Source organism: Podarcis liolepis, assembly GCF_965112155.1.
Source record: "Podarcis liolepis genome assembly, chromosome: 10".
Taxonomy (NCBI): domain Eukaryota; kingdom Metazoa; phylum Chordata; class Lepidosauria; order Squamata; family Lacertidae; genus Podarcis; species Podarcis liolepis.
This window is the reverse complement of record NC_139562.1, coordinates 36649794-36670983: the sequence shown is the minus strand read 5'-3', so window position 1 is coordinate 36670983 and position 21190 is coordinate 36649794. Positions and strand designations below refer to the sequence as shown.

General features: G+C 40.4%; 1 protein-coding gene across 1 annotated transcript; it reads left to right on the top strand.

Annotated features, from left to right (window-relative positions):
• The first annotated feature begins 214 nt into the window (after positions 1–214).
• On the top strand, positions 215–20931 carry PLEKHG7 (pleckstrin homology and RhoGEF domain containing G7). Its single transcript, XM_083463010.1, has 20 exons — positions 215–349; positions 540–590; positions 969–1371; positions 2242–2305; positions 2903–3600; positions 5020–5045; positions 7400–7536; positions 7672–7712; positions 8999–9100; positions 10018–10167; positions 11654–11749; positions 12172–12267; positions 13631–13744; positions 14526–14697; positions 15340–15455; positions 16174–16267; positions 17625–17704; positions 18675–18834; positions 20152–20249; positions 20500–20931. Exons 5-20 carry the CDS (start codon positions 2938–2940, stop codon positions 20605–20607), a joined length of 2253 nt encoding a protein of 750 aa, XP_083319136.1. The 5' UTR covers positions 215–349; positions 540–590; positions 969–1371; positions 2242–2305; positions 2903–2937; the 3' UTR covers positions 20608–20931.
• The last annotated feature ends 259 nt before the right edge of the window (positions 20932–21190 follow it).

Sequence of the window (21190 nt, the reverse complement as noted above, 5' to 3'; positions counted from 1 at the left end):
GCCCAAGAGACAGCGCACACCCTGCGGGTGCCCCACCCCGCCGCCACCTGCCACCACCACCAGAGAAGCAATACCAGCATCAGCACGAGCTTCTAGCAAGGTCTCATGAGATTTCACTAAAACCTCACAAGATCTCGTGGGATTTCAGCAAGATCTCGCCGGAACCCACCATCATCATTGCTTTGCCAGCACTGCAATGCAACCCACGTAAAGGAGGGTTTCAGTGGTGGGGCAGTGTGGTGGCAGAATGGCAAGTTCTTGTTCACCTCAGTGGGTAAAACAGGATGTTGTGCCCCCGTGACAGGGGCACCAGATCAGTTCCTTCACAAGTTCCCTGAGTTCACTGAGAGTTAGTAATTTGTATATATTTTATTTCTATATTTTATATTCTGATTTAGACTTATATAAAATTCATTTTAGGAAAAGTTCAGAGGGACTCCAACATCTATTATTAAAACTATATATATATTTTAAACCCCACAATTTATACTTGGTGTTTTACTGGAAATGTCAACAACAATCAAACCTTTCTGTTCCAGGTACCTGCCAAGGATGTTTTAAAGCTCAGGGCCAGTCCAGACACATCTGAAGTAGGTATAACATTTATACAGTATTTATAGAAGCCAGTCTCTAAGCAAACAAGCCAGGTGGTTCTGCAGTGGGCAGGCCGCCTTCATAAATTTAACTAGGCTGAGGAGTTACACCATGCACCATACTACACCCAAGTCAAATTCCTGATTTCAAGTGGCTGCGTCTTAAGAGTAGAGGTAGAAGATCCAGAATTAAATGTATGTATCCTATTTTCACAATACCATTAATATATAGGGACTGTCATTTTTAAATATTTACATTTTCATTTGACAAGTTGTTAGATTGTTTTGTGAATGGTTCTTCCTGTCATGATTTTGACATGTTGTTCACGAAAAGTTATTCAGTTTGCCAACAATAAATATTTTTATTAATTGCAGATTTCACTAATGAAGGACCAAAGTAGTTGAAAATGCATTGGACAAAAATAAACCTGTTCTGTTTTTCCTACCCTGTGCTTTTTGCTCCTTGTTGCAGTTGTTTAGAGCTTCCCCCTTTTTTGTAGGCATAAGGAGTTGTAGCATACCGACCATTTTATTGGGGACAATCCCCATTTTTTTATACCTATCTCTGGTAAATCACCAGCCCTATTTTGTCCATATTTTGTTTGGTGCTGTTTTGCCATGTTACATTTTGCAGTTGTTCAGGTTTCACTGGGCCACATAAATCGAAGCTGAGGTGAGATTTGAAATTACCGGCTCCCTGGTAATCCTCATTGCCACCACAGAATTGGTCTTCAACTGGTGAGTCAGGAACCTCTATGGGCTCATGAACTGATCTCTGGTAGGTCACAACAGCAGCACTACCACCATACACGTATATGCTAGAAAGAGGGAGAGATTGGGAGCGGGAGATCCCCCAAAGCATTTGTGAGTGGAAGGTTGAAAAACATTGCTACACTATGTCATATCTAGTAGTGTATATATAACAGCTATCATAATGGCCTAGGTGATCTAGCTAAAAAATATAGTATTGTCACAACCACCAAACATTCTACCAGTATTATGTCAACATGAGTCATCTATGCTATTATCAGCAGGGGCGGGAATATTTTGTGCATTCACATGATATTGAAGGGAGATTTTGATAAGAAGTTTAAGGGGGGATTTTTAAAAGGGCTTCATTATTAAGGGCACAGGAAGGTTCTTTGTGTGAAGGGACAGCAAAGGGAACATCACAAAGGAAAGGTCGAGCTGTACGCTTATTCACAAAGGACAGGCACAGGGGCTGACAAATCTCCCCTGTTGACATGTTTCTTGATCCTCTTTCATCCATTGTTCTCCCCTGAGTGAAGCGAATGTGTCAAAATGTTGAACTCAGAAGCTGGGGGTGGGGGGTGGAATTAAGAATTGGGAAGAAAAGGAGAATTCAACAAACATGCCCAAAGAGCAAAGAAAATCAGTTATGCGTTGCGGCAGATCATGTTACCTTCTGTAAACCCGCTTGCTACCACTTCCCTTTGCACTGTTGAGATAAAGAAATCCTTGGAAACATACAAAGAGGAAAAACAAGTTCCCTATTCGTGCATTCAGAAAGGAGGCTGGGAAAGTGAAAAGAGGAATTTCCACCCTTCAGTCTAAAACGGCAGAAAAACTACCCGTGGCTTTAGCCAGTGTGTTAAACAACTTCCCTGTTACACATTTTCTCGTGCAGGATCATGTTTACCCCCAAGGAAGCTGACTGTATCAGTGATCCCTGTGCACCTGCTGTTGAAACAGTAAGTACTGAGCTGGAGCGTTATCAGATTCATGTGTTATGGTATCATGCTTCTGTTTATAGAATACTGCTAATTAACTCCCCTTGGGTGCTTTTCAGTTTTGTGTTATAACCATTCAAAATCCTGCGAAATCAAGCTACTTTAAAATGATGGGCAGCACAACTTTAGCCTGATTTACTCTCGTAAATAAGCCCCATGCTGTCCAGTGGTGCATCCGATTGCCCCTAACATTTCACCAACATGAACAGGTCTGTGCTGATTAAGCATCAAAGTCAGGGATCGGCCAGTATAAATTTATAATTGAATCCACAGCCACAGAACAAAGTGCCTTGGTTGATTTCTGCTTCTTCATGGAAAGCTTTAGAGCCTCTCCTTCTGACAGCAGAACCCATTCCAATCTCTTATGCTGCCCCCTAAAACCTGGCATCAAAAACACCCTCCCTCCAGTGAATCACAATCGGAAAGGGTGTTGGTATGCAAGTCTTTCATTGTCAAAGGGGGTTCCTTGGATTGTAGCAGCACAAGGGTGTTTTTAAATATAAAATGTTGGCTTTGAGAATGAAATCCTTCCTTTCATCTCTGTTCTAATGGCTGTAGATCTTTCTGCTGTGACTAAAGGATTCCTAAAAAAAATGGAGTGCAAATCTTTTGAAGTGGATGAAGCAGTCTACTTGGAGGATCAATGTCATATTCTTGAGGTGACCGAACCACAAGAAGACAATTTGGATTTGGCAGGAAAGAGTGACTTGGGAAATATTGTCTTTTCATCCTGCAAAACCCCAGCCCCATCCAGCCCTGAGATCAAATTGTACCCTACTAATATCACCAAGAGGAAGGCCTTTAGTGACAGCCCAAATCTACTCCAAGTTCCACCTGTGGAGGATGGAGATGGTGACTTCACACCTTACCAATTTAACAGGCATGCTCCAGGAAGGATTTCTACTTCTCCGACTCTTAGGAGGCTAAGAAACAGTACCCCATCACTCTCTCAGGTCTTCTCGCTACAAAACAGCACCGAGAGTGCAAGGGGGCACAACCAGGTGCCACAAACTGAATCAACTCTTCTTGCTTATCAGAGGTGTACTCTGCATTCTCAGCAATGCTCTTTGACCTCCAACTCTGGCATGCACACCGATTCACTGGCACTGAAAGAAAACTCCACATTGGCTGACACGCTATCAGTTCCACCACATCCTAAAGATGATTTTGTTGATGATAACACATTGCAGAACACGAGGGAGATTAGCCCTTCTCCCCTAACTAAGGGGAAACAGAATTCTCAGGAATGTCTTCAGGTAAGTAACGCATTTCCTCGTTCCTTGGTTTGGTATGTTTTGCTGATTGCTCAGACGGAACTAAAGTCTGGTACTATAAATCAAGCCATTGCTGCTCTTAGGGTTGTAATCAACTAACTTTTGCTCAGAGCAGGCCCATAGAAATTTCATAGCCATGACTAAATTAGGTCCATTAATTCCAATGTGCCAACCTTGAGTAAAACTTGGTTGACTACAGCCATTAGATTTAAGGAGAATGTGACAGTCTAATCAATATTTAGCTAGGCCAGATTACATGTGATGCCTCTCTTTGAGAGCAGGATTAAACATGCACATAATAGATAAACATCTGCACATTAGGGGGCTATAAAGTGAGGCATATTTTGTTTGCTTTTACCTCGGGTTACATACGCTTCAGGTTACGGACTCCGCTAACCCAGAAATAGTACCTCGGGTTAAGAACTTTGCTTCAGGATGAGAACAGAAATCATGCTCCAGCGGCATAGTGGCAGCAGGAGGCCCCATTAGCTAAAGTGGTGCTTCAGGTTAAGAACACTCTCAGGTTAAGAACGGACCTCCAGAACAAATTAAGTACTTAACCCGAGGTACCACTGTACTTTTTAAACTAAACTCAGTAGGGGGTATGGTAATGAAACCTGTCTCCCGCCCTATTTCCTTTTTTCTCTGCTTTCCACTGAAGCCTTTTCTCCCCAGACTGCCTCCAATACCTGAAGTTAGCAGGGGAATTATTCCAAAGAGCAGGCTGTGTGCAAGTAAGGAGGTGGAGCGGGGAGGTGATGCCCATGTCAGAGGTGGTTTTAGGGTAGCGGTTTGGCTGCATCGGGCAACGACACCACAGGGAGTGCTGCAGCAATGATGTGGAAAGGAGAGTGAGAGGTGGGTTGTGTGTGCCGAATATTAGCATCACATAGGGAGCCACTGAAATTTGGGAGCCCAAAATCTACCACTGTCCATGCCTGACCCACCACCATATTCGGTCTGGTCTGAAAACAAAGCTCCCCCTGCCTCACTTTATAGCCAAACCAGCACACATCTAGTTGCCCATTCCTTATTTGTATCACTTAATATTTTTTTCAGAAATGCAGTAGCAGCCGCAATGAGAGTTTCCCTTCAAAAGTAAATAGGAGCTTAAGGAGGAGGGAAAGGAGGAACGAGAAGGGTTAAACTCGCCTTCCCCAAAGTTCCAGTCCTAACTAAAATGAGATGCACTTATCACCACTATTATGCAGGTTCATTTTTTTGCTTAGGGGTTGGGAACAGGTGAGTTTTGATTCTGTTCTGAAACAATTGTTTCACTAAAATGATTAAGAATTAAATTTCACTTTGTAATTCCTTTCTTCAGCAAGAACATGCAAGGTTAAAAGTGCCATTCTTGTGCCTTTTATAAAGACTAACATAGAATGCTTTATTCTTTTTCAGGAATTACAATTGCATAAACCTAACAGGTACGTATTTCTTTTAAAAGAAAACGGCAAAAAGAAGCACTCCCTCGTTCGTTTTTATACTTTTGTTGACTCTTAATGAGCCATTAAAAGTAAAGAGTGACATATTTACTGTAGCTAGCAATATCTGTTCTATATAAATTTAGGGGACTGGCACTGTAACTTTCTGCCACTTGCACACCTTAATGAGAGTTGCTTTATTGGCTAAAAATTGACTCTCAGGCATGCCCCAGCTATTGTTTATTGAGAAGTCTCATAAACATCTCTTTTATTGTTGTGTTATTGTTGTGTTATTTGTTATTCATTTTTGTAGCTTTTCTAAATACATAAAGGTCACAGCCCAGAACACTGAAATCAATGGGTGTGAGGCACGTGCCTGGTTGACATCAAGACCACATTAATACTACCTGTGGGCCACAAATCAAATCTGATCCATCCAGCAATCAACAGAATGCATTGTTTCTAGCAAATCTTGGAGGGGATAGCTCAGTTGGTTAGAGTGTGGTGCTGATAATGCCAAGGTTGTGGGTTCGATTCCTGTATGGGACAGCTTCTTATTCTTTCATTGCAGGGGTTGGACTAGATGATCCTCAGTGTCCTTTCTATGTTTCTCTGTCACTTAGGTTCCACAGTTTTAGAATTTTTGATACTCTCTATGTGACCTGAACACACCATAGAACAGAGGGTGTGAGATTTCACTTTGCCGTTAAGGTTGACTGACCACAGCACATATTTGCTTTTTCCAAACCCGAAACATTATTGACCGTTCACAAATCTAAAACGCTAATACACCATTACAACAAAAATAATTCAGAAAAATCAGAGCTGTCTCATGGAAAGTCAACCAAACAGCATCTTCTTGTTCAATATTATTTTTGAGGTCTTACGCTTATTTCAGTTTCATTACAAATTTTTGAACATTCATCCATCTGTAAATCTAAGGAACACAACTCGCAAGAAAAGTCAGCAGAATAATCTTGTCATATTAGATTTTGGGGACGACTTAGTTTGCAAAACTGACAACAGGACTATCAAGGCCACCCTATAGCCCCACTGTGGCCTGACATGATTCAGGTCAATTCTGGACCTGACTTGACTTGCTGTGCTTAGCAAAGCCAAATCACAAAATCCACTGACAATTGCACAAACACAAACAGAATGTTCTTAGGTCACAAATGTCATTTAAAATTGGACTTTAGCTGTGATATGTGCAATGTAGCTTGCTAGCTACCTGCCATGCCAACACTACAAGGCTATCTTAGGGAAGGACAGCAGGTTCACTTGTATAAATTCTTCACTACCTTGTGTGAATGTCTTTATCTTTTAAAAAAAATCTATATGAAAATTAATATTCAGATATTACTTAAATCTTAGACATTTTTGCAGTAAGCAGTAAGTAAATGTAATAATTAAATGTGCATATGGGTACATTTTTAAGCTGTATCATAAAATTTGTAGAATTGTAAAATCTGAAGGATAATTTGGATAAACTTTGGTCGCTACTTAAAAATGTGAACCAAACAAAATCCTCTCCCTTCCCTACCTAATGGTCATGTATTTGAATGTCATTTCTATTAAAAGGGTATAATGAATCTTCATTCCGTCATCTCACAGCTCTTTGGGATGGTGCACATGAAATGGCTGCTGTGTGGAAACCATTCTTAAGTTAGCACTACAGCATCCATTGCCTTACCATGCCAATCAGGCTGTTTTCTTCATGCCATAGTATTTTACTTTTTAAGTCTGTGATGGCAAAGCAACTGCCAAAGCCACTTCTTGGAGATTGTAACATTAAAGATCATGCACTATTTTCGCATGGAGACATTTTCAATCAACCAGCTTCTTCACACACAAGCTGAGATGGCACACCCAGACGACACAATTCTCCAGTTTGCTTCAGCAGCTCCATTGAGTTTAATTCTCTATAATATAAATTGGTGGTTTTAATATTCAGTTGTTTATCAATACTGGGGGTCTTTAAATGGAAGATAAAGTAAAGCTTCATGAGTTTCAGGTTTTTTTGACCATGACTGACTCTCCTCAAACCTGAGTATCATTTCTTAGGAGGACCAAAGGCGTACGTAAGGGTTGGCGAAACCAGCAGAGGTGCAGGCCCAGGGGGAGCGCAAAAAACACCTATCAGACTATGGGATGTATGACGTATGTGTGAGGGGCGACATGACACCACTGTTGCGGTGAGATGAAACACAGGAGAAGCTTCCTGTCCTTCTTGCACCACAGTAAAGTGGGTTTTTTGGAGGGGAGCATTGATACGGCTCCTTGCCAAGAGCACAAGGAACCCTAGGTGTGCCTCTGAGTATTAGTAGCAGCACACAATGTTTGTGTTTGCCTTGCAGTCTATACAACTCAGCTGAACGGAGGCACAGCTCAGTGGTGGTGAGCTTGCCTGGATTCGAGATGTTCCCAGGAGACCTGCTGATATCAGACAGTGCAGCAGAATTCCTTTACCATTCAGCATCGCTGCACAGCTCAGGTGAATACAGATGCCAATGGAAGAGATGGCCCTGTTTTTTATTCCCACCCCCCTCTCCCCATGAAGTCAAATTTACCATGAAATACCTACTTTATCATTTCTATAGCTAACAATGTCCTTGTTTCTGTTCATTAGAATCCAAAAAGCCCTGGTGGCCATTTGCTAAAAAAGGAACTGTGAGTATTTTGCAAATCCCTCTTTCTCTCCCTGCCCCAGTATTTCTATATATATGGGTTTGTCTCCACCAGAAGAACCAGAGCACATCTTTATTGCAGGACAGGTTTGGGAATGTTGTTTTGAATAAAATGTAAAGAGAGCAGATTTTAAAAAGTTGCAGACATGCACCCAAACACACTTCAGGTGTTGCTTGGACATGCAGATATTTATAAAAAAAGGAACAGGGAAACATCTCTAAGTGATTGTGAAAGAGAGTGAGAGAGAAAGGTAACTGCTTACCTTTTCAACCTTTGGGAATGCAGCAGCTCCTGGAATCAGATGCAGAGGCCTTGAGTTTTGTGCAACATTACAGCTGAGCCAGCACCTCAGCAGCCACCTGTTTTTAAGCAAATTTAGGCTATATGGACACAGAAGCCTTCTTTCTAACTTTTCCACTCTGGCACTTTTAATAGAAAGAGATTGGTGCACCACTATGTTTATGGAGGATGAAGAGGACATGCCCAGTGTAATTAAGGTTCCAGATCTGTAATTCTGCTGAATACAATAAATTAAGGAAATATATCTACCTAACAATGAGGGACACGGGTGGCACTGTGGTCTAAACCACAGAGCCTAGGTCTTGCCAATCAGAAGGTCGGCGGTTCAAATCCCCGCAACGGGGTGAGCTCTCGTTGCTCAGTCCCTGTTCCTGCCAACCTAGCAGTTCGAAAGCACGTCAAAGTGCAAGTAGATAAATAGGTACCGCTCCAGCAGGAAGGTAAATGGTGTTTCCATGTGCTGCTCTGGTTCGCCAGAAGCAGCTTAGTCATGCTGGCCACATGACCCAGAAGCTGTCTGCAGACAAACGCCAGCTCCCTCGGCCTATAGAGCGAGATGAGCGTGCAATCCCAGAGTCGTCTGCAACTGGACCTAACAGTCAGGGGTACCTTTACCTTTTATCTACCTAACAATAGATATATTGGGGGAATATATCTACCTAACAAATATTGGTATGATCATCTTTCACAACAGTGGCGTGCATATAGTCAATACTGACTAAGCCATTATTTTAAAATAGACTAATCATTTATGGATCTATATTCTGTAGCAGTTAGTAATCAAGTTACAATAAATTCAAAATTTGGTGCATTTTCAAAATTCAGTTTGGGGAAAGCTGTCTGCTTCCATATATCACAATTTGAGGAAGAATCTGCAACATCCTCTATCTGCAACATCTTCCCCATGGCTATGGATTTCACAGATTTACTGTTGCATTTTTTTGTTTTTGTTTTTTGTCTTTGAACAGAGTAAAGACAAACACAAACAAATATCAGATCTGGAAAACTGTCTGTCCACAGTAACCCTCAACATACCAGATTGTAGTGATTATGAATTTCAAAGTGTTAAGGTACAAAAATGCTTCATATACCATAATGATACAATTTGTGTGTTGGTCCTCATTTTTATTCTTCTGTTCTTCTGTTTGGTTTTCCTTAACTCTGCAATCCTATACCCACTTATTTATATATGACCATAGACAGATGTATGCGCGTGCGCGCGCACACACACACACACACACGCACACACACACAGAGTGCTTCCAGACTGTCATTATTTTGAAGGAGGATTTCAAGTGCATACCAAAACTTTAGGTTTGTGCAACTGAAGTAGATAAAGGCACTCTGGGTTCATTCACACTTCCACATGTGCTGTGCCTAGAAAGCACAGGTCTTAACAGTTTTACGCTTGACCCGCTCCTTTCCAAGGGAAAACCCACTCTTTAGTGTTCAATTGGAACAAACGGCAATCTGGGGGAAACCCAACTTGACATTTGCTCTGACTTGGCATTAAAGAACAGTTTTCCCCAGGGGAAAGCAGCAGGAGAAGCGGAAACACAGATAAGCCCTCTGTCACCTTTGTGACAGCACCACAAATCCACTTTGATAAAAACTCTTCCTTCTTACAGTTAGGAAAGAGACATAACTGAAAAATGTGGGGTGGGTGAATGGGAACGTGTATAAACACTCCATAAACAAATTGGCATAAATGCTCAGTAAACTGGTCATCTGGAAGTAAATATACACGTATGCATGAATGTATGAACTTCTCAGGAGACATGGATTATACTTCTTTTCGGTGTAAATTGTTGAGTGCTTCTAAGTATACTTTAAGAGTCTTTTACAGTGTAACACTGAAGCAGAAGCAGAAACCAAGGGCAACCCAAACAAGGGTATTTAGCACCAACAACATCTTCAGTGACTGAACGGAAGGGCTGTTTGTATGGAAATGTGCATAAATATTTGTGTTTGTGCTCTCAACTGATAGGGTAAAACTTGGCAGGAAATCATGACTATGCATCAGCTTGAGCCAAAAGCCAGCGGTGATCAGTTAGATACTAAGAAGGAAGAAGCCTTGTGGGAGCTTTTCACAACTGAATGCACCTACCTTCTTGATCACCTCCAGGTTCTCAAAACGGTAGGTTTGGATTTTGCAACCATTTCCTTCCCATTGTGGGGTGTTAGCTATGTCACTTGCTATCAATCTAAATGGGAAGTACCTTCGCACAACCATTTGTTCCTGCAGGAGGCAGCCTTTTGCAATTAGCTCATAGCAGTACTTATACACGGATCTCTCTCTTGCAGCTCACTGGAGCATATTCTGACAAGTGTTAAAAACAGGCTACAGATTAGAAAGTGCATGGAGCCGTTCAGCTACAGAGCCATCACTTGTTAGAAAATTGGGTCACAGACTTGGAAGGGCATCTAACCTCCAACTGATGCAGGAGGTTCACTGCTCCAACTTTCCCAATAGGTGACCATCCAACTTCTGCTTTTTAAAAAAATCTAACAAAAGAGAGCCCACTATTCTCTGAGGTTGCCTGTTCTACTGCTGAATATCTGATGCCTTCAGGAAGTTCTTTCTAATGATTAGTTAAAATCCCTTTTTCTTGTAAATTGAACCCCATTAATTTGGCTTCTAGTCTTTGGATCCCAGCAGAAATCAGGCATGGCTCTGTTTTTCCGCTGCCCAGTCTGCAGCTTCACACTTTTGGCTTGCATACACAACTCTGGAATTTGTCTTCCTAACTACCAGTATGTTGAGGGAGGGGGCCCCACCCATTTCCTGCCTGGCACAGAGCCACTTCCTTTGTTACCTTAATGGCCCATACTCAGAAGGTCATTACCTCGCCAGGGAGCTAACCTGGCTATTCCAGGAACTGAATCTGTGCTGGATCCAGGAATTAGAAGGGGGCTCTGGCATACAGCCTCTGACCCATCTACCCCAAAATTCATAACAGCATTTAAATTCCTGAGCTATGTATCATCACTTGTTTTGAATGATAATTAGAACCAGGTTATTTTCACCATATCAGCAGTTGGGTCTTTCAAAGAGAATGTTTTCCAAGACCAGCAAAGTATTCCATGGAAAGTCCTGTTATGATGAAGATGCCTCATCCTCAAGAATATGATATGTCACTTGAATAGCTTGGCTATACCTGTTTACTAGATGCAAGGCTCACTTAGTTCAGTGAGACTTATTCCTTGGTTAATGTATAAGGATTGCAGCCTAAATGCTTTAGAATCTAAGCCATCAGGATAGCTTGATTCAAATTAATTGAGTGGCCATTTTACTGAAACAAGGAAATTGCTCTTTTCAGCTTGTCAGCAATACAGAATCTGCAATGTTTCCTAGAATGTGACTGCTTATGTGTTTAGCGCATGCATGAAGGGTCTGTGGGGAAAGATTTCAAGTTTCAGGGCAAGGGGGAATGAATGTTTGTTGAGTGCTAGAGGCAGGTGTATAGCAGCAAGACAACAAATGAAGCCCATTTGTTATGTTTACTAGAGCTATAATGAACTTGGGTAAGGAATGTTTTTCGGAAAAGGAAATCTGTAGCAACCCTGGGGTTCAGGGATTTGGAGAAGAAATAACTAACTAGGCATTGATGTGTTTTCTGAAGATATTTATGGATACATTAAGGTACCTGCAATGCAAGGAGTTTCTCTCGGATGTGGACTCTGGGCTACTGTTTGCCAACCTAGAGGAGTTAAATCAGGTGAGAAAACACTCTAATTTGTAGATTGACACTAAACAACATGTATCAGCACTGTGGCTTTTCATTCTACGGCTTCAATACAATAGTTAAATCAAAACTATATTAACAAGCTCAAAGCAGTGTGGGTCCTTCTATTTAAATACTCCCTTTGGGGAAATTAGACATATAAGACCTGTGGAATTACATCTTCTAGTGCATTTGTCTTAAAGCAACGATGGCTCACTTATAGTCTATGTAGCAAATGTTGCATTCAAATACACAACAAATCATCCCTGGGTATTTGTTTGGAGTAGTGATGCTGAATGTGCCCACTATGCTTTACATTTTTCTTCCACTGAATTATAAAAGCTCAGAGCTCATTTAGTGCCTTGCAGTCGAATCTTTCATCCAAAGGACATCTTAAATAAGATTCTCTTACTTAGGTGAGCCTCAGTTTTGTGACCAGTTTCTTCAGTGTTATAAAGGATCACCTTGTCCAGCCTATGCCTTCCATAGATTTCATCCCTGTGCTCACAAAGGTAAGAGTAACAACGTGTTAAGCTTAGCTGATGCATCAGTAAATGCTTAAAGAGCAGATAGAAGAGACTAGGTGTGAATGGACAGTTTTCACTGTTGAGAAATGAATCAGGGATCTGTATCGGAACTGCTGTTTTTTAACTTGTTCAGAAATGACCTAGAGTTTACACCCTGACCATGATCCATCCACAGTTAAGTTGTGTGTGTGTGTGTGTGTGTGTGTGTGTGTGTGTGTGCTTAAGGTTGTAGCCCCCATGAAACTACAATTCCAACTGCAATTGAGTTTGACTGACAGAGGGAAGCAAGGGCAAGAGGGAAGGGAACCATTATTTCTTGGCCTAACTTTGTTTTTAAAGTATTTTCCTCTTCTCTCTGTACCTAGGGTATATAAACACCCACTTAGATAACCACTTCATACCTCCAATGAAGTAGGCTCTGGCCCATGAGAGCATAAATCACAGTACATTTCTTACAGTGCAGCCCCATGCAAGTTTAGTTGTGCTCATGGTGCATTCTTGCTCGTGTCTACTCAGAGTAAATCCCATTGACTTCAGTGAGGCTTATTCTCAGGTAAGTGAGCACAGGAGTGCAGCTTTACAGCCGGGTAAATGGGTATAACGTTACAGCTTTAACATTTAAGATGCCAGCATGAATTTGTTGGCTGCATGACTACCCCTCTGGAATTCATCTTATTCTTGATTATGCGGAGGGGTTGATGAGTTTTAAGAGTCAGTACCACTAAGCAAAGACCCGAGAATGACCTGAATCAGCCAGCAAGAATATGGAGTTAAAATTCTCCAAAAGTCCATGTCTTTTTGTAAACAAAAAATAAAGTCCAGCGAAAGGTATTTTAAAATTCATTTATTTCAGTGGGGATTTTCTGTAGTATAGTGCTATGTATATTTAGGCAAAAGTGAATCCCAGTGACATCAGTGGAACTTATAAAGGTAAATGTGGCTTGGGCTACTATCTTAAGCACACACTGGAAAAAAGGCTTAACTGTGGATGGATCATGCACTAGGAGTGGTGATCCATCCTTACTATGAAGTAACAAGGAATTATTTGCCATCTCAGATATCTCTGATCACAGAGGGTTGTGGACAAGTACCAAAAAAAATTATGTGCAATAAATGTATAGGCTCCTTCTGGAGGAAAGGCAAGGTATAAATCTAATAAATGAATATTTGGTCCTCACAATGCCAAGAGGGATATGCAACATTAGTCATACTGCAAGTGGACTCATTAAAATCATAGAAGTATAGAGTTGTAGAGTTGTAAGGGATCCCAAGGGCTTGCAATGAGCTTGAGTCTATTCTAACTTAGTTTTTGATATTGCCCTCAATGACTTACATTTTTGTCTTGCAGTATTTCCAAGGGAACCTGTGTCAGAGTCACCAGATGTACTGCCTGAATTATACCTCTGCTATCTTTTACTTGGAAAAACTGAAGAAAAGAGAAGATTTTGGGATCTATTTGAAAGTAAAGCAATTGTTTTGCTGTTATCCTTGTCCAACATTTAGTTGTGATATTACAGCGGCAGTTTTTTCAAAGTCAATTGCTATCATAGTTCACTGATATGATTAAGGGTGAACTAAAGTATATATTTAATGAACTAATAATAAACATCAATACCCATCCTTGTTCATCAGAAATCACCATCTCTACTATCCCCCCTCCACTTCATGTGGCTTATACAGCAAGAAATGTGTCATTCTAAAGTAAAATATGCTATTGGAGGGACTTATTGGGGATGATTTTCTTATGTCAGCCTGAACTGGGGACACCCGAGAGTGTCTGTAGGGAAGGAATGGATTTTTCTGGTATTTGGAGCCTAATGTTGTTTAGGGTTTTAAGCATTAGTGCAAGCTCTTTGAATTGGGCCTAGAAATATGTGGAAATTTAGTTCCTGTGGTAAAGTGGGTGTGCTCTGCAACCTTTTCCACCACCACCGTGAGGCCTGTGCACACAAAAGACTTATCTGCATGATATTTCCCTTCCTTTTTTTTTTATTTAGGTGGATGATTCATCCCAATTATTACCACATTAAGTGTGAGGTATGAGAGAAGGGGGTGCATTTATTCCTCTGCTATTGAGAACTGGGTTGCCATTCTGAAAGCAATGAAAATGTAGGGTTCTCATGAAATTTATTTTACTTAAGAAATGTGTGTCACACTGCTGGTTGGCAGTATGAAGCATTATTCTGCTTACTGTCAAGAGTACACTTGTTAATCCTTATACAAAATTTATCTGTATTCGATAGTGGTGTGAACAGAACGAGCGGTGCAAACGTCTCCATCTCGCAGAACTGCTGGTTGCCCCTTTGCACAAACTGACCCGCTATCCCCTTCTCCTGAAGAATATATGGAAAAATACAGAGGCAGCCGAGAAATCTGTCATTGGTACAATTAAAGAAAAGGTGGAAAAATCTATAAGTGAGTTGGAGAAGGTCTGAAACTGCATTCTGGGTTCAGAAGTTGTTCCGAGTTGTTTTCACAGAGCCAATCCTACCAATAGGCAGAGTGGTATGGCTGCCTCAGGCAGCAAGTTTTATGTGGCATTGTATGTGCTTGTATTTTTATACCAGGGATGGGGAGAATTGCTTGTGGGATTTCATGCCTCAGGTGCCAAAACAGGTGTTGTGTGCTTTGCACTTGACTTGGGTTTTGGTGGGGAGGGCCTGAGTACCATTTGCTCCTCAGCCTCATCCAACAAAAATACCTTGGGCCAACCTTTATTGCTCAGCATTTAGGCATGCATGAAGACTGTATGGCAAAAACTATTCCCCTAGGAACTGAAACATGAAAATACCTTCACTAGCTACAAACAAAAGTAATATTATGTAAACCATCACATTCCAAAGAACACTATAAGCCTGATAACTCATATTTGGTATGAAACATGAACATTGATGCTCATACTCTTAACATCCACAGGGATGACAACATTGACTAGACTATATCAATACAGAAGGCACTCAGCTCTCCATATAGAGAATGCTAAGGCCCATATTAATGAAGGACAGAGATTTCATTTTCATTAAGCCAACCTTGCTGCTCCGTGGTGTATCTTTTCAGGAGATTTGGAAGGGAAAGTGAAATGGCTAGATAACTTCCAGAAATTTAAACAGCTACAGGAAATTATAGTTTGGCCTTCACTTTGGGATCAAGAAAAAAGATTTTTTGTTCCTGAGGTAAGCAATTTTTATTCATCCGTCTTAAAAATATGCCCTTAGCAGGGTCTTCTTAAATCTGCACAAAACTGTTAAAATAACATGGACAAATATTAATGGCTTAACATCAGAATATGTAACTAGCTCTAGAATTTTCTAAATACGCTCTGGAGAGGTGCCTGCACATAGACCACCCAGATCTTAGACCAGCTCCCATACAAGTGAGCACTGAAAAAGTAATAAGCAAATATGGAGGGAGGGAGAAGAGGGAGAGCTCTTCATGATGAGAAAATAGAGTGAATAATTTGGAGGACAATAAAATAATATGGGGGCTGAAGGTGGGAATGTAAATAGATTTATTTGGAAATGATTCCTGAGGAAATCAATGGGGAGGAAGCAAAAATAGAAGGGGAAAAGAAAAGAGGTACGGTAGTTCTTTGTAATGACACAGCATTTATAAATGGAGGCAGAAGGCAAGGAATTAATTTGACATTGGCCATGCCCATTTTGACATGTAGCCCTCAAAGGGGTGGGCATGAGTCAAGGTGCCCCAGACTGAAAAAGGTTAGTCACTGCTCCTGTATAGGATTGGCTGTCAAGGTGGTATTTGTCTAACACATGTAGCCAGTCATCCAATTAAATAGTCCATTATATTATTTCTGTTACTCAGAATTTTAATTGCACTGTTACCACTTTTTGTTCAAAAGTTCCACAATTATCTCTCTTTCTCCATCACCAGTGTCTCAAGAACGTATTAAGAGAAAACCCAAATGACAACATCTTGTCACCAACAAAGAGATTTCTTGTTCATGAGGGGAGATTAACCCTAGCAGGTAAAGAGTGCTTTGTGTATCATAGTTATGTTACACAGTGAACAGAAATATATACCTAACTCAAACTAATCTGCAAACCTAAAGAGAGGATATGAATAAAAGTTGGACAAGTGCTGTATTAAGGTGTTGTGAACCTCCATGTTCAACATGGGAGCATAGAGTGGGGTGCATCACCTAACCTTCCCCTGGTGTCATGTCTACACCTGACATTTGCTCATACAATATGAACATCTGTAGAGAGGGCTTCCCTGCATAGAGCTATACATGCAAAGGCATGCCCAGAATATGGAATCTCAATCATTCAGTGTTCCAGATTCTGATGAAGGCTTTGCCTATACAACTATATGAGCAAAGGCCCCTTGCTACAGAGGTTTGTGCTCTATGTACAGACATCACAGAAGAGGTGTGTGCTGTTAGTGGGGTTACTCAGTTCAACACCACTCCTTGCTTCCATGTTGTTGAATGTGAGTGCTCATGACACTAAAATAAGGCTGCAGTCCAACAAGGTCAAAGAGTAAAAATATATTCAGAAGAAATAAAATCAGTGTGAGTGATGTCTCAGTCCCACTCTTCTAGAGGGGGGAAAACAAGATGTGTAAAAGTAGGTCTTTTAAATAAATGTGCTTTTCCAAAAGAGAAATATGTTAAACTTCAGTGTTTTCTGTTCATAATTAGCAGTCAAATTTGAACTAGATTGCTAAGAGTGAAGCATACAAAAGATTATTTTTTTAATCTGCTGTCTGCTTTTGAAATGAACTGGCAGGCGGTGATATACTTAAAGACAGATAAAAATGTAACAGCTGATAGGCTATGGAATGTTACAAATAATTTGACAATATATATCCCTGGTTATATTTGCTCTATAATCTGTTTGATAATCTTTTACTCGTGGGAGATTCAGTCATTTCCCTAGCTCTGCTAAAAACTATTAAAATATTATGTGAGTTATGCAAGCAATAGTGATCCGCCATTCTTCCAGACTACTTTGGCTGCTCGTGTATTGCAAATGTTAAACAACCCAAACAACAAAGCTGAATATTTATCACATCCAGGCTTTTTAATACTAAGCAGGTGGTATATGGGGCAGCTGTTGGCTTCCTACTTCCTTTAAAATTAATCCCTGGAGCTTGAGCCACAAAACTTGAAAGTTCAGTTCTATTCATTAAAACAAACTTCCTAGAATTCTGGAACTAGAAAAACTATCCTTGAATCTCCTAGCAAGTAATTTTCCAAATTCTTTCAGTCAAGATAAATCCAAAAGCAAAAGGTAGTGATGAATTTAAGGCAGAAAATGTGAAGTTTTGTTACAAAATAAAAAAAATAAGAACCAGTGTTTACTTTTGCGTTTATTCCTCAGAACATATGAGACTTGTTGATGTCTACCTATTTCTGTTTGATGATTTGCTGTTGATTACAAAGCCTAACCGGCACAAAAAGGTAAGAAGAAAGGAAAAGAAAGATCAGCTACAGTTGTTGTGTTCATGCACATTTTGATCTGTAGGTGCAGTAAACATTTACATGATATTTTAAAATCATTAAAGTAAAAATGTTGAGGGAAGAGTTGTGAATTGCTGACATATCAAAGAAATGAAGAACAGACCCCGGCAATTATATGGGGCAGTGTCTCACAGTGGGCACATTTTGGTAACCCCTTAGGGGTACAGGTCCATATTTTGATTTCATGCAAGTAGTCACTTTGCAATATGCACTTATATTTTAAGGAAGCTGCAGTCCCCGGTGGCCCAAGCCTGGCTCCTTTTAACCCACCACCTCCTATTACCTTGTTGAGTTAGATGTAAAAAGCAGACATCTGAAAGTAAAGGTAAAGGGACCCCTGACCATTAGGTCCAGTTGTGACTGACTCTGGGGTTGCGGCACTCATCTTGCTTTACTGTCCGAGGGAGCTGGCGTACATGTGGCCAGCATGACCAAGCTGCTTCTGGCGAACCAGAACAACGCACGGAAACGCCGTTTACCTTCCCGCTGGAGTGGTACCTATTTATCTACTTGCACTTTGAGGTGCTTTCGAACTGCTAGGTGGGCAGGACATCTGGAAGTTGATGTTCTTTAAATGTACGGTGTTGATGTGACTAAGGTTTCATGTGCTTTCAGATACATTGAGGCACCATAGTTTCTTTGTATTTTAAAGAACTGCAGCATAGCAGTCCAACTGAATGCCTGCTTGTTACATTTAACAAAAATTATTAGAGCTTGAAATGTGTTTATGATACAAAGCTAGTGCCATGGAACAGAAAAATAAGCATTTTAATCTTGTGGCAATTTTGACTTAAGTTCCAAGAGCTGCCATTCACAAATTTAAGTCAAGTACTACATGTCAGAAATGCCACAACTACAATCCAGAATATAGAATGCTTAGGTAACGTATTGGTTTTCCTTTCTGTTTCAGAAATCTGTAGTTTCTGACCTGAGTTTAACACCTGTTGGCCCCTTTTTCACTCCCGAATTGCAATCTTTGCTTGAAAGTGGTGGCTATTGCACTGTGCTTGACCAGCCTATCCCATTAGACAGAATGGTAGTAAGAAATATTGAGTCCTTCCACATAACAGGTATGTTAAATACGTTTTACATATGGCTTCGTTACATTCTTCAAATATTGAGTAGATGCACGGCATATATGTAGGGACAGCTATTTTCTGTGCCCATCTTAAATAGCTCTCTCTTAAAATATTTGGAACACAATACAAATAAGCCAGTTGCTACCCCTCAAGCAAAATATATTCATTTCAGTCATCCCACCTCAATTTTTCTTCAGTCTCTGGGATGTATATAGGTCCAACAGCTTAGAATGGTAGTGAAGAGAATTTACATGGTAAATCAGAGACGGTGTGCTGAAGGAAATCAATTTTGATCAGACAGACCTGCCTCACTTCAGGATTAAAGATGTACCACCACTGTCTGTGCTAAACCAACCAATGTTCAAAAGAAATTTAATTTTTTTCGAACACTTATCATTTTGCCCACTATTCTAAATTGATCAGCTGAACTATCTTCACTCCTTTTCCTCTCCATGCATTCAGACTTGCTCCTGTTTCTGTATAAAATTAGAATCCAAGTGAAGACCTAGCTTTTGCATTTCCTATCAATGTGGTTTTATGAGACCCCTTGTGATCACTGGTTTAATATCCATCTAAATCATGTCCTTACTTCTGAGTCTTTATGATATGTAACTACAGTGGTGCCTCGCAAGACGAAAATAATCCGTTCCGCGAGTCTCTTCGTCTAGCGGTTTTTTCGTCTTGCGAAGCAACCCTATTAGCGGCTTAGCGGATTAGCGCTATTAGCGGATTAGCGGCTATTAAAGGCTTAGCGGCTAAAAGGCTATTAGTGGCTTAGCAGCTTAGAAAAAGGGGGGGAAAGCGGAAAAAAATCGGAACACTCGCAAGACATTTTCATCTTGCGAACCAAGCCCATAGGGAAATTCGTCTTGCAAAGCAGCTCAAAAATGGAAAACCCTTTCGTCTAGCGGGTTTTCCATCTTGCGAGGCATTCGTCTTGCGGGGCACCACTGTATGTCAAATTGTCAAAAAAAAAAAAAAAGGACAGAAGTGCCAGCTTTGCAGGTGGCAGCTCATTATGTAATTGTTGTTGTTTGGAAAAGTTACACCACATAAGATGTAGTTTTATTTTCCCTAAAGCCAGAAGATTGCAGCTCACTCTCAATCCCTTATCCCTGGTTACTTGTATATCCAAGCTTAAGTATCATTGATATTTCATGCAGTCTAAAAGTCAATCAATGGATGCATACAAGTTCCATTGAAGTAGTTCATGTGGCCTGTTTCAAAGGTGACAGATATTTGCTTCTTATAGAGGTCTGAAGTGAAAGCTGTGGAAGATGTCTTACCATGTGTCAATTGTTTTCTTAGTTTTTGGACTACGAAATGCTTTTCTAATACAGCATAGAAATCGGTTTCAGCAGTGCATAGCAGCCTTTTTACTACAAGCACAGACTGAGTCTCTCAAAGTAAGTATTTTATTTTACAAACATTAAAAAAAAATAAACACAAGCAATTCCCCTAAGATAATGCTAACACCTTTCCTCAAATGATTTGAGCTAGTTTATTTGTCTGTCCTGGGTACTGTCCCTACCCCACTAGAGTGAGATACCCCTTTCAAAAATATGAATAGATGCTATTGACTAGTTAGCTATATGGAAAGTATGTATCCCTAAGTTACTTTTGTTATTAAATTAAAACTTCTTTTTCACCTTACAGAAAACATGGATGTCACAGATGGAAACAGCAATATCAAAATGCACAAAGAGAGAAAATAAACCCAAAACTTCATTTTTTAGTTTACCTGCTGAATCATCTCAAATTTAGTTGTGGTTCGTTGGGAACCACTAGACAATGTAACAGATTTACTTTTTTAAAAAAAAAACCAAGGCATGCAAAATGTCTGTGAACATTTTTTGGAGCCTGGAAAGGTGAAACTCTGGAAACAATCTTGCTAGAACAGAATTCAGAGAAGGAGAGGAGCAACTTGGATGGTCATTATTCAAACTGCAGTGCTATGCTTATGGCCTTTGGTTCCTCACAGGGTGGCTTGTTTTGATTTGGCATACCATGATAAAAACTAGAAAATATATGCGATATGATATGGGGAAGAGAAAGGAAACTAGTGCCATTAAACCAACATCTTTAAAACTGCCTTTACAAGTTCTTCTGCAGTCAAACTGGGGTACCAGTAATCATGAGACCTGCTTAAATCAGAGTATTTTGTTTTTTGATCAAATACTACCGGGTTATGAAAGAAAGAAAATCTGCCCAATTTTTTCCTACCTCAGAAACCACCAAAATGTCAAACAAAGTAACAGTCTAACACTGATCTTCACAAAAACACCTCTCACATTAGATTATAGAATCACACAGCTCATTTTTAAGCAGTGTGGTCACCTTGAGATTA

Excerpts from the sequence above, each read along its gene's own strand:
- PLEKHG7 (XM_083463010.1), top strand. The coding sequence starts at position 2,938 with ATGGAGTGCAAATCTTTTGAAGTGGATGAAGCAGTCTACTTGGAGGAT. Across the intron at positions 15,456-16,173 it reads AAAGATTTTTTGTTCCTGAG|TGTCTCAAGAACGTATTAAG; the intron begins GTAAGCAATTTT and ends CTCCATCACCAG. Across the intron at positions 17,705-18,674 it reads AGCCTAACCGGCACAAAAAG|AAATCTGTAGTTTCTGACCT; the intron begins GTAAGAAGAAAG and ends TTTCTGTTTCAG.